At 41.0% G+C, this 13,103-nt stretch overlaps 1 protein-coding gene across 3 annotated transcripts in view; it reads left to right on the forward strand.

Annotated features, from left to right (window-relative positions):
- Positions 1–13,103, forward strand: part of STIM2 (stromal interaction molecule 2) — a 114,433-nt gene that overhangs the window by 94,590 nt on the left and 6,740 nt on the right. The window contains exons 4-12 of one of the 3 annotated variants that reach the window (XR_012645241.1): positions 848–959; positions 2,296–2,411; positions 4,138–4,315; positions 5,116–5,293; positions 5,964–6,131; positions 6,383–6,483; positions 6,764–7,002; positions 8,466–8,623; positions 10,044–10,167. Coding sequence is in view for 2 of the 3 variants with exons in the window: in XM_074991778.1 (XP_074847879.1) it covers positions 848–959; positions 2,296–2,411; positions 4,138–4,315; positions 5,116–5,293; positions 5,964–6,131; positions 6,383–6,483; positions 6,764–7,002; positions 10,044–10,272 (1,321 nt within the window). In the remaining variant the exon portion in view is untranslated. Of the gene's footprint in view, positions 1–847; positions 960–2,295; positions 2,412–4,137; positions 4,316–5,115; positions 5,294–5,963; positions 6,132–6,382; positions 6,484–6,763; positions 7,003–7,841; positions 8,178–8,465; positions 8,624–10,043; positions 10,273–13,103 lie in introns of those variants that run through there. The other 2 variants (XM_074991778.1, XM_074991779.1) reach the window with 2 other exon arrangements.

Genomic DNA, 13,103 nt, shown 5'->3' on the forward strand with positions numbered 1-13,103 from the left:
GTTTAAAAAAAAAACAAACCCTCCAATTATATGAATATTACAATTGGGTAGACATATGGATTGTGAAATATTAATAGTCAGATTTCACCCAATTTAATATAATCAACATTTCATTCCATTTATAACATACTGTAAAAATGTTCATTCTGTAACACTACTGTATCACGCTGCTAAATAGAGCTGATGACTATTGCTATAGAGTTTCTCTAACTAAACTCCCTTTAGTAATGATTATTGTCTTTGATATTTTTGTCGCTTAGAATTGAAAGCCTGATAATTTTCTAAATAAATAGTTAAGCCCTCCCATCATATGTCATTTCTGTTCCTCATTTTCTCTATACCCCCAAACCACTACCCACACACAATTTTTGTGTTTGAATGGCATGAGTCTGTATGAAGATTCCAGCATAAAAGTTGTCTCCTGAATACAGTACCATACAGGTTACAGTTTCTGCTGGCATTTGTTCGGTGCTATGAGGGTGTGAAGGGTAATATAATTGGTGGGGGGTGAGAACACTTAAACAAGGCAGCCTCTTGTGACCTATTTTAAAAAAGAATTCTAAATTATGTTACAGAATTAATAGGTCTTTCTCATGGTTAAATAGTTATTTACTTATTTGCTTCAGCTTTGTTTCTAAAGAACATATAATGAAAAAAAGCAGACCATTGGAAGTAACTTTTGTTTGTAAACCTGAGTGCTTATTTCTCTGATTCCATCCAGTTAAACTTGCTTATGCTGGCTATATAACCTGCCAATTTACAATCTTTTGTTTATAGCCGTAGTACTGATTATTCTTGTGTTCTGAAAATCAGATGTGTGTGATAGCATCCTCCTTTTGTCATGCAGTTCACAACTGGACTCAAGAGGAGACTCTTCAGTGGCTGGTAGAATTTGTTGAACTGCCCCAGTATGAGAAGAATTTTAAAGACAGTAATGTCAAAGGAACAACGCTTCCCAGGTGAACCTCTTCTTTTGTATTGATTTTGTAAGACCTGTTTGTATTTTTCTATTGGGCAGTGTTCTCTAGCTTGTCTGTGCAGGATAATTATCTACATTTAATCCTGACAGGCTGTGCTCGGGAGGACTGATAAACACTTTCAGGTCAGGAGGGCCAGGGGACCAGCATTCCAATTTTTTTTCTGCTAAAATATTCCCAAAAGTCATTTGTCTCCAGCCAGTGTTCCTGGCCTCAGTTTTGTTACTTTCTTCCTTTAAAAATACTTTGCTGCCCAAGTGTTTCAGTAGTAATCACGTAGCTTTTCTCCTGACTAAGTTCTCTTGAAAAGCTACAGATGTATTCAGCTTGGATCATATTTCCAGCATGGACCTGAAGACTTTGCAGACACTTTGCTCTTGAATATTAACAGTTGGATTTATGCAAATACTAAATATGTTAGAGGACTTGGTGCTATTAAGCTGCACATAAGCCACATCAGTGTTCCCTCTAGTTTTTCCTGCCATGAGTGGGATGAATTTGCTTATGTACACCAATGTGGATGCATGGTTAGGACTGGGGTTCAGGAATGTGAGAGTTCTGGTTGGGGTGCAGGCTTTAGGATGGGGCTGTGATAGAAGGTTGGGGTACAAGGGCTCTAGCTAAGGGTGCAGGCTCTGGGGTGGGGCAGGAGTTAAGGAGTTTGGAGCACAGGAAGGGGGCTCCAGGTGTGGGGAGTGGCTCTGGGCTGGGGTACAGGAGGAGATACAGGCTTTGAGCTGGGAGTGTGGGGCTTTAGGGTGGAGTCTGGGTTGAAGGTTTTGGATTACAGGAGGATGCCCAAGGTTTTGGGGGCCATGGGGCTGGAGATTGGGCTTACCTGGGTTGCTCTCTACTGCCACCTGCAAGAAGGGGTGCTCCCATACTGCTAGCCACAGCAGCTCCATGCGAGTCAGCAAGGAGAGACTCCCCTCAGCCGCCTGAGGCAAGCTGATGCTGGAGCCAACTAAAAAGGGGTTCCCTCCTGCCAGCTGCAACAGCGAGGTTCTCTGGGAAAACTGCATGGCCACACAGTTGAGGGGGGAACTATGGCCCTTACATTTACCTTCTACCAAATGGATTTAAATAATAATGGTTGCAGAATGGAAAGCAAATAGGAAAATCATTACTGTGTACTGAAAGCCTTGTGATAGTCATAAATATTAGAAATATGAATTGTATCTCTGTTCTTTGTCTTAACTGTATAAATATCCATATAAATCAAACAGATGAACGCACTAAAGTACTTCTTGTACAGTATAGTTCTGTATGTAGTTGCATGAAAATTTGTGTGAGAATAACTTTAATTTATTATAAACAGGATAGCAGTAAATGAACCTGCTTTTATGATCTATCATCTGAAAATCATTGACCGGAGCCATAGACAGAAACTTCAGCTGAAGGCATTGGATGTTGTTTTGTTTGGACCTCTCGCAAGTTAGTACTATCTGCTTTCTAACTTTAGCATTAGTACTGTCTTTTTCCTAACTTGCCGCTATAAGAATTCGAACACAATTTTTTTGCTTTTATACTGAGGTACTGTATTGTAGGACACTGTGCTTGATCAGTACATTATTTCATTTTTTAAGCTCTCAATTTGTGGGACCCAGAGAAAAGATTAGAACTAAGACACCAGACTAAGCAATCTAACTTCCCTTCTTTGTGTGGGAGTGTAGAATAATGATTTTAGTGTGCCACACAATGGCCAACTACATTCTTGAAATCTTTTCTTGTGCTGACCTAGTGAGAGTGCACTGAATCTTTGTTTTTGTTAGGGTTTGGTTATCTGCTAGGTAAACCTAATCTAAACTTGACTTTGTCCTAGTTGGAAGGCTAGATAAAGTTTTTCTAAATTTTACTATTGTGATTAAAGTCAAGTTAAAACTGTTACCCTGCTCATCATCTAATGGTCCTCTAAGGTGCGCCAGGACTTTTTTTGTTTTATGTTTGCCAAGCTTGAATTAAAATCAACCACTCTTTCTAGCCAAAACTAAATGCTTAGATATTTCAAAAGGGGAAATGTTCTAGTAAATATGAATGCAGCAAAAAACTACAAATCTGGGAAGTTTTTCAGGAAAAAATACTTTCAGTTAATGGAAACACACATTTTTGTTAAAATGTAAGTTACACACTTTGCTTCTCCAGACTTTTGGTGCATCCTAGAATGAATGAGAGGGGTTCATGCAATAGACTCATAGTAAATTGTATCAATTTACTATATCAAAAGACAAAAAGAGCCTGATCAAATTATTACCCCATTTCAAATTCATATTTGTGCCCAGGATTATTTTCTTTACAGGATACTTCTTAGGGCTCAGTTTATGAGAAAAGTACTTGAAATCTGAATTATTCCATAGTGATAGTATTGGTTCAGATGGACATATTACACCTGCAGTCCTATGATGAAAAGTGAGATTAGATGAGACATTTAACTTTCAGTGCAAGACAAACAATTGCAAAATTCCTTTATTTGCATGGAAATCTCATCAGTGAGAGTCTCACCATTCTGTAATCTTGTTTTGCCTTCCCTCTCTTTAAGGAATGATGTTTTTAAACATGCCACATTTTTACTTGTTGTGAAACACACAGAAGCTTCAGTGAATTCACTCGTGAGGCCCGTCATTTCATGGTACTGCTGTTTGGGGATGTTACTGGAATTCTGAAGGACGTTGTCCTCCTGGGAAGCTCGTCTGCTGTGTGTTATGTAGAACCAGCTTTTGTGAGACAGGGATTGCTCATATTGATTTATAGATGTCTCCAGGTGTGCATTTATATCTGCATGCAGAGGAGAAACTGTAGGATCAAACTCAGCTAGCCGCATAATTTTGTGATGGATTAAACTATACTTTAGCCCATGAAAAAGAAATGCTTAATGAGGAGCCAATGTGTAATTATCATGTAGAAGATTCACCAACTTTTCAGTACGCTGAATGCATTTAACTCTTTTATGAAGAATATAGTATAAGCAACTGAGCTGTTTATTTTCTGTTAGGATACTCTCAAAATAACTTTAAAGGGGATGTGGGAGAGATCTGAGTGGGCATATAATCTGGAATCTCTCTAAGCAGCAACTTGCACCATTTTAATGTGCTGAACAGAAGTGATTTCAGTAGTGCACCTTTTAAATCTGCACAGTACTTGATTGTTATAACTGTCTTTACAGGACCATCTCACAACTGGATGAAGGATTTTGCATTAGCAGTTTCTATAGTGATTGGCATTGGAGGCTGTTGGTTTGCACATTCTCAGAACAAGACCTCAAAAGAGCACATCACAAAAATGATGAAAGACTTAGAAAGCCTCCAGAAAGCAGAGCAAAGCCTTCTTGATGTGCAGGAAAGGTATGTGAATTGAAAAGGTTTAACTAGTCAGTGATTTGTCTAAATTTTATATTTTGAAGTGATGATGTTTAGCGTGGAAATCAATGAAGTGAAAGAGAGCAATCTGACTAGACCAGACATTGGGTTTTGTGCACCTTCTTCAATCCATTGCACAAATTCAACTTCAGGTTTAATGAATATGTATCTGTGGGTGACGTTAAATTACCACCTGGAAATTTTAAAGTGTAATGTCAGAGGTGAGCAATTGAAAAGAGAGAACTGGATACAGAGGTGGATCAGATGATTATTTCACCGCTGTACCTTTTATGTTACGTTATCTTATCTGTCGATGTAGGTAACAAGCTTTATTACTGGATGTTACATCTGAATTTGGGATAAAATGTTTCTCACCCTGTTCTTGTTGTGGAAGAGAACTTTTTATAACATCTTCTTTAGAGTGTTTTGAGTTCATGAGACCCAGACACACCTTCACTGCAAATTTCTTGCTGGTTTTCCAGTAGTATGAAGAAAGAGAGTCTTCTCCATGGTTGAAGTAGTAACTTTCTTCTGAGAAACATGTTAATTTTGTCCATTTTCACATCCTTAAGTATACATGTAGGAGATTATAATTAAAACTGGTAAATTAGATCTGGGTTTTTTGACTGAGACTTATTTATGATTTAATTTGGATGTAAAGGGTGCCAATTCACACAAGTGTTAAATACAGCCTGTACAATATTCATTCGTTACCAGAGTGTTGCATCTAGAACCACTGCTTTTTGAGTAGTTTCTCACTTGTTTTATTTACTTGTGTTCTGAAGGCTTGAGAAGGCACAGGAAGAAAATAGAAATGTTGCCGTAGAAAAACAAAACCTGGAGCGCAAAATGATGGATGAAATCAATGATGCAAAACGAGAAGCTTATCGATTGAGGGAGTTGAGGGAAGGAGCTGAATGTGAACTGAGCAGACTCAAGTATGCAGAAGAGGAACTAGTACAGGTATTTATGGACTATGAAACCTGGTTTTACTGGACTTTAGTTTAACGGAGAGGATTTTTTTTCTTTTTAAAGTGTCATTTCCATGCGGCTAAAAGTAATGAAACATTTGGACTTGTGTAGATAGACTGTATAATAAAATGCTACTGCAACATAGTTAAAATAATTATTCCTATTGTAAGTCCCTATACATGATGATTATGGGCCAAACAATGCCAAGACTAGACATATAAAGGAAGGAAATAAATTAACTTTGGTTTCTTTCTGGCTACCATCACAGAAACAAAAAATGTCTTTACCAAACTGTTGCTTATATTTTCTTCAGCATAAATTTATTTTCTTCAGCATAAAGTGTTGGAAATTAGTTTTGGCTTATCATCAAGGGTTGCTTTCAGCTTGATCACCAAGGTGAAAAAGGAACAGAAAGTTCGAGGCTGGTACAGCATATATAAATCCCCTTAATGACTTTTCAGAAACCTGTCTCAACTTAGTTTTGAGGGCAAAGAGCCACATGATAGAGCTAAATGATCCTGGAGTGTAGTTGCACGAAGAATGAGCTTTAGAGGCAATTGCAAGCAGTATTTCAGTCTGGCTCATTTTTTCCTGTATTCTTTGGAAAATTGTGATTTTTTTTTTTTTTTTTTTTCTCCCCCCCATCTCCTTTGACTGCTAGGTTCGCATGGCTTTAAAGAAGGCTGAGAAGGAGTTTGAGCTGAGAAGTAACTGGTCTGTTCCTGATGCATTGCAGAAGTGGCTCCAATTAACACACGAAGTTGAAGTACAGTACTACAATATTAAAAGACAGAATGCAGAAATGCAACTAGCAATTGCTAAAGATGAGGTAATTATTTAATCTTGAGTTGCTGCAGTATTTTAACATACTGAAGACTCATAATCCTGTCCATTTTGTCGCTAAATAAATTTAAAGGATAATAGAGTTTTATGATAGGATGGGATACTAATTACTTAAATTTTCTGCTGTCAGAATATAAAGGACCTGTTTCTTTCAAATACTGCCTTCATGTCCTCTCATGTTATTTTTATCTGCCTTATTTATACAGCCTTTGGCTTAATGTTTATCCTGCATTTTAGGCAGAAAAAATTAAAAAGAAGAGAAGCACTGTATTTGGGACCTTACATGTTGCACACAGTTCCTCCCTTGATGAGGTGGACCACAAAATCCTTGAAGCAAAGTAAGAGCATTAACTAGATGTATATTGTTCCTTGCTGCCTTTTATGCCAGAAACAGTGATTTGCACTAATAGAATATGAAGGAATTCAGCATTGTAATTTAATTTTGAAGTAAGTAAAAAATCTCTTGTCAGAAGATGTTCTAATGAGAGCTCTTGCACACTCCTAGGAATAAATGATCGCTTTCTGAAATGCTGCAGTGATTATGCTGCTACTCTTCCATACTATGCCCTGCATTCAAATTTTAGTCCAATGACCTAGTTGAATATTGTTTTTTTCCAGAAAAGCACTCTCTGAATTGACAACCTGTTTGCGAGAGCGTCTCTACCGATGGCAGCAGATTGAGAGGATCTGTGGCTTTCAGATAGCACATAACTCAGGATTACCAAGCCTGACGTCCTCTCTCTACTCTGATCACAGCTGGGTGGTGATGCCCCGAGTCTCCATTCCACCTTACCCGATTGCTGGGGGAGTCGATGACTTAGATGAAGACACCCCTCCAATAGTTGCACAATTTCATGGTAGGTGGTATGCCACAAAGGGGGATAGTAAGGAGGGGAAGCAGGGATGGGAGAGAGACTTGGAGTGGAGAGAAGAGTTACCAGGAAAGGGCAAATTAAGTAGCCACCTAAAGCACAGAAATTCAGGAGAAAAGAAACCTCAGGAAGAGGAGCGCAGGGAGTAGAGACTGGAGTGGCAATAGAGGGAGGAGCGGAACAAAATGTAAGGTAATAATCAGTGGTGGATGTCCTCAAAGAAATAAGCTGGCAGTTGAAATAAAGGTAACATGAAAACCTGTTTCCTCCTACTCTTCATTCCAGAAAACAAGATAATTTCAGTCTGGTCACCATAAATAAGTACCTTCATCCTGTCAAATCCATAATTCTAAATTTACCCTGTAACTTTGCTTTGTGTTCGTTGTTCTACTATTATGGAAGGGCCAGAAGTTTGTGTCAAATCAGACAAGCGAGTAGGAAGAGATGATACATTCTCCCACAGAAAGTATGCTGCATAGCTGTCCAAGCATCCTTCCATGGCTGTAGCAAAAAAGTGGGGTTGTCTGAGGAAGTTTTCAAACAGCGTTTGTGCTGGGAGGCAATTGATTGTGGGGGGCTGATAGGAGCCAAAAATGGAAAAGTTCTAGCTGAAATAAGTATGGCTGAAAAAGTATACCCCGGAGAGTCAGATTACCTGATGTCTTAAGTCATTGCATCAGTACGAGAGACCATCTTATTGTAAAAACAATGAGTCGTCCCTGGGCACCTTAAAGACTAAGGCTATGTTTGCACTAGACATAGCAGTCGACGGCTGATATGTGATTTTAGCTTCACCAGTTTCATAGTTAAAATAAACTTTTCAGCCGTTGACTTCCATGGCTGTCATCACAGAAGGTCTACAGGTTGCACTCTTCCCGTTGACCTTGCTTAATCCTCGCAGCTTGTGAAGAGTTACAGGGTGAACGCTGACCCTGGAAAGTGCCGTTCTGCACATGCACGAAACCCTGCTGGTCGATCTTCCAAGGTAATGTAGACATAGCCTAACAGATGTATTTTGGCATACACTTTCATGGGCAAAACTCCACTTTGTCAAAGTTTATGCCCAAATAAGTTTGTTAGTCTTTAAGATGCTACAGGACTCCTTGATGTTTTTGCTGCTACAAACGAGGATGATGCACTGACTCTCATCTTACTGTAGAGGGGGATTAACTAGACAGTGTAGATGAACTGAGATGAAACTTGGCCATTTCGGTGTCCACTCCAAAAATCCTGAAGAATTCAAAAAGGGTTTCAATTGTGAAACAATTACTTCTGCAATTTCCTGTTGATTCTAATTTCCTATTGAAAATACCATCACTATATTTTTAAAAGGCTCTTAAAGAAGTTAGATGCATAGGAGTGAGTAACAAAAAGTAGGTTCTGACAGTTACATCTTTTATGATGATGCACACAGGTCAGTTGTGTATTAATGGCGCTTTCACCACTAGATCTGAACTCGTCTTGATGCTCTCATCTCCCACTGAGAAGCAGCAATGTCTGACACATTAGTTCAGGTGCTACTACTTGCATTGTAAGTTGACTTCCCCATTGATCTTCTGATCACTGAGAGGAGAGAGGGTGTAATGTGAGATTCCAGCAAATAGAGGTCAGTGCAACATGTGCCTTGTCCTTGCTTGCCTTGTTTGCTTATATATTTATAGTTAGACTTCTGCCTAGTTAATACTCAGGAAGGAAGATGATAATTTATCCAAGGTTGACACAGCTGTCCCGGGGTGGTGTCAGTCCATCAGCAAAATTCTTGGATTTGCTGGCATTCTTTTAGTTGTGTAAGCAAACCTGACACCTGGCTGGCCATGGCCTTCCTTGTCCAGGGCAGACAATGCAAACTAGAGTCATTTTGGTAAGGGGAAGTGAGTTTCTTGAAGCATTCCATGCCCTGACTTCCCCATGAGAGCATTGCTAGCCCACGTGCTTTCCAAACTGAAACCAGATTTTAAGATTTCCAGAAAATGACATCTGCAGTCTTCTGTCAGGCATCTGCTGGCAGGGAGGAATTGTACCCAAAGTGTCTGGGTTTGGCATAGCAGATCTTGAAAGATCAATGTTACCAAATAGAAGAAATTCTGGAAGAATAAATCACATTTAATGGCACTAGCATTCATAGTTGTAACTAGTGCTTTTTACTTCCAGCCTTCTTTCTGGTTAGGTAAAATTATCTTAAAAACTGGTGCTTGTGCAAAAGCTGCTCACTTTTGCAAGCTTTGACTGGCCACATGAGTGGAATGAATGAGAATATTTGTCCTTCCGACTAATTGGGTCCCAGCATTTCTGATTTACAAAGGTGTGCAGCCAGGTTCTCAAATGAGATTTGGCCTCTTTGTGCTGCTCAGGAGGCACAGAGGTCAGAATCTGGATACAGATGGGCACAGGAACACCCTGTTGGTGTGAAGGTGCTATAGCTAAATCTTGCACTAGCTGTCATCTCTCCGTACAGAGGCCTATCATCCATTAGGAACTAACCTTACGGCTGGTCTACGCTACAGAGAGTCCGTATGAAAATGTAGCTCTCACCGGTTTGAGTCATACCCTATGTTGATGTCATGATTCCACATCCATGAGAGGCATAGCTTTTAGGTCAATATAGTTAAGGAGATGCAGTGTTGTGTAGACACTACATTATTTACGTATCTTGTCAGCCCTGCTGTTAGTTGTTGGCCTCACTGCCCCATGGCTCACAACTGAAGATCCACTAAGTCCATGGCAGTGCTCCTGGGTAAGGATGGGCACTGCTGACTGAGGAAGGGTGTGTGGGTGTGAAATGTGCTTTCATTACTGCAGTGGCTGTATGTTGATTTTAAGTCTACTTAATATTGTAGTGTAGACATGCCCTTAAAGTCAACTGACAGCAGCCTTATAGCAACTCTACATGTCATTGGGGTTCATGCAGGCTGGCACTCAGAACCATTAACCTGCTACGCCAGCCCTTAGGGAGAGAATTTGCTGGAGCGTGTATAGAGTAAATTTGTTAATTTTCAGTTAACACCGTTTGTTTTTTCTTCCCCCAGGGTCCACTGTAAAGCCGCCCAGCACGTTAGCAAGAAGTAGTAGCATGTGTCGCTCAAGGCGCAATATTGTGCCATCATCTCCACAGTCTCAGCATACTCAACATGCTCAGCATGCACAGCATATCCTGCACTCTCCTGACCCTGACATCCTGTCAGTGTCAAGCTGCCCTGCTCTTTATCGTACTGAGGAGGAGGAAGAGGCGATTTACTTCACTGCTGAAAAACAATGGTATGACAAATAGCAAAACGTGATTAGAACTCTAGTTTGATTTTGCTAAGTAATTGACGTGTTAGAGGTTGAGCTATGTGAAATGATGGGGCAGCTTCCTCAATAATATAAATTAAATTACTGGGCCCACGTGGAATAGTGGTGGGGCTGTTTGTGCTTCTGTGTGAACATAGAGGAATATCAGAGGGTAACCAAGGTAGTCTGTATCTTCAAAATCAAGAAGTCCTGTGGTACCTTCTAGACTAACAAATATTTTGGAGCATAAGCTTTCAGGGGCAAAGACCCGTTTCAGATGCACGAGTCGGGGCTCCAGAGGAGGGTCTGAATATATAGATGATAGTATAATAGATGATAATATATCTGTATATTCAGACCCTCCTCTGGAACCCCCACTTGTGCATCTGACGAAATGGGTCTTAGCCAGCGAAAGCTTATGCACCAAAATATCTGTTAGTCTACAAAGTGCGACAGGACTCCTTCTTTGTTTATAAAGAAATGAAGGTCTGGAACAGCTTTCTAAGGAGAGCTTTGCAGGCAAAAATACTTAAGGGGTTTTAAGACTGAGCTTGGTGAGTATATGAAGGCATAGTGTGATGAGACTGCTACAGTGGAATGCACTCAATAGTACATACCCCAGAAGGTTGTCCATGGGATGCTAGATGGGGAGAGCTATGAGTTAATACAGAGAATTCTTTTCCAAATGCTTGGCTGCTGCTCTTGCCCATATGCTCAGGGTCTCAGTGCTTAGCCATATTTGAGGTCAGGAAGGAATTTCACTGCAGGCCACAGACTATAAATGATCAAGACAGTCCCTTTGAGTAGAATTAGCCAATGCAAAATATAGAGTTCAGTTATGCAGCAGTCCTGGGTATAAAACTGCACTAGTTTATTGTCTTTGCAATAGTTTGTGCTTAAAGCTTTAACTGGGACCAAAATATAGACTAGTTAGATCGTATGTTGAAAGGTAAGGATGTCTACCCTGGTGAAAACTTGGAAACATATTAGGCTTGAATCTGCTGCTTCTGAGTCTTTTGTAATTATGCTTACTCTGTTACTGACTAATAGAGGTTTTGTTCCCTCACAGCCAGGCTTCTTGGCCTGTTTGTTTCTGTAGTAGAATCATTTAAAATTTGTGATGTAATAGTCACTCTTAGCACAGCATCTTGTTTCCTTGTAAATGCACGATTACTGTTTCACTTGTAGTATGGATCAGAAGGGTTAGAGTTATCAAAAGCACTTGCTTCATTAGCAACAAAGTATGGGCCAGATACATTTCATGTTGTATAAATGGTTTTCCCCCAAGCTTATGCCAGTGTGCAAATAACCTTTGAAGTTAGTTGCTTCAGGCTAGTGATTGTAATTATTACTTTTTTGGACAAACCTATTGGGTAAAATCTAAGCTCAGTGATAACATTATTTCATATAGAAGGGTGGTGATGATTTTCTTAAAAGTAGAGAAGGGCTCTCTGTAAATACAGGTTTAAATTGAGGAGGGTTGTCCAATGGCTGGGAGACAGGATACATGGGTGGAAAGTTCCTGACCTTTGCCACTTGTGTAACAAAGCAAGGAACTACTTGGGCTAAACATTTAGGCATTGTCTACAGCGAGTCTGTAGCATAGACCTAGATTTAGTCTGTCTCTCCCATCTGGGGATTACACTTCCTTGTCTCTCTAAAGATGATACTTGAGGATTAAATTATGGATTGTGAGGTAGAGCCCTGCACAGATTCAAAAATATGGATCTGCATCTGCCAAGGTTAACAGTTCATCTGGTCTGCTAGCCGGATTTTATATTCATCTGCAGCAGCAACCCATCCACAGGAGAGGGAGGAGGGAGCACAGATGAATGAGGAGTGAGGCAGGGTCATGCAGGGAAGCAGCAGGGACTGGGGGTTAAGGGGCAGCACGGAGGCAGGGTGTGGGTCCTGAGAAGGGATGGGATAGGAGGAAGGAAATAGATGTTGCACAGTTTGCTGCTGGGAGCTTGTGAGTGATGTCAGAGCAGAGCAGAGGGCCTTTGCCTGTTCCAAGCCCCACAGCAGGGGGTGGGCCCTGCTGCCCAGTAATCATCCTGTGCCCAGGGTGCTGCCCCTGCATCTCCACCCCAACAGGGCAGGGCCCTCACCTCTCCAAAAAGAGCATCTCACTGCTTTACTGGGAGCCCAAGTCATTTCCCAGAAATTGGCTGCCTCCCCCACTTGTGCTCCCACTTGCACTAGCCAGCAGCGCAGACCAGTTGTATGGGGTAGGCAGTGTCCTTAGACTCTGTCTGTCAGAGGCTGGAAATGGATGACAGCAGAGGGATCACTCCAATGATTTCTTGTTCTGTTCACTTCCTCTGCGGCATCTGGCATTGGCCTCTGTCAGAAGACAGGATACAGGGCTAGATGGATCTGTGGTTTGACCCAGTGTGGCCGTTCTTATGTTCTAACACATCTGTGAGCTGGACCTGGAGCCATGGCTCTCACAGGTCAGTGCTTGTGCAGCAGGGAGCCTCTGGCTTGGCCAGCGTTGGGCCCCTCATGCAAGAAGGGGCATTTGGAGTGAGCAAAGGAGAAGCTGTTGTGCCGGTTTCCTGCTGGTGACTAGGCAGAGGTGTGGGAAGAGGCTTGCGTGGGTATCCACATCTTCTCCAGTATCTGTTAAAATAGTCCACAGATATCTGCAGATATGTAGGAATCTGCTATGAGGCACTTGGGTTATGACACTACTACATTTAAGCTCATGGGGCCTTTTGCTCCCTAAGGTCTCCCACCCCTTGGTGGGGAAGGATTTGGGGCAGGGGAACTACTTACTCAGGCTACCTCTAACATGTATAGGCTAAGATCGA

Source organism: Carettochelys insculpta, chromosome 4, assembly GCF_033958435.1.
Source record: "Carettochelys insculpta isolate YL-2023 chromosome 4, ASM3395843v1, whole genome shotgun sequence".
Lineage (NCBI taxonomy): Eukaryota > Metazoa > Chordata > Testudines > Carettochelyidae > Carettochelys > Carettochelys insculpta.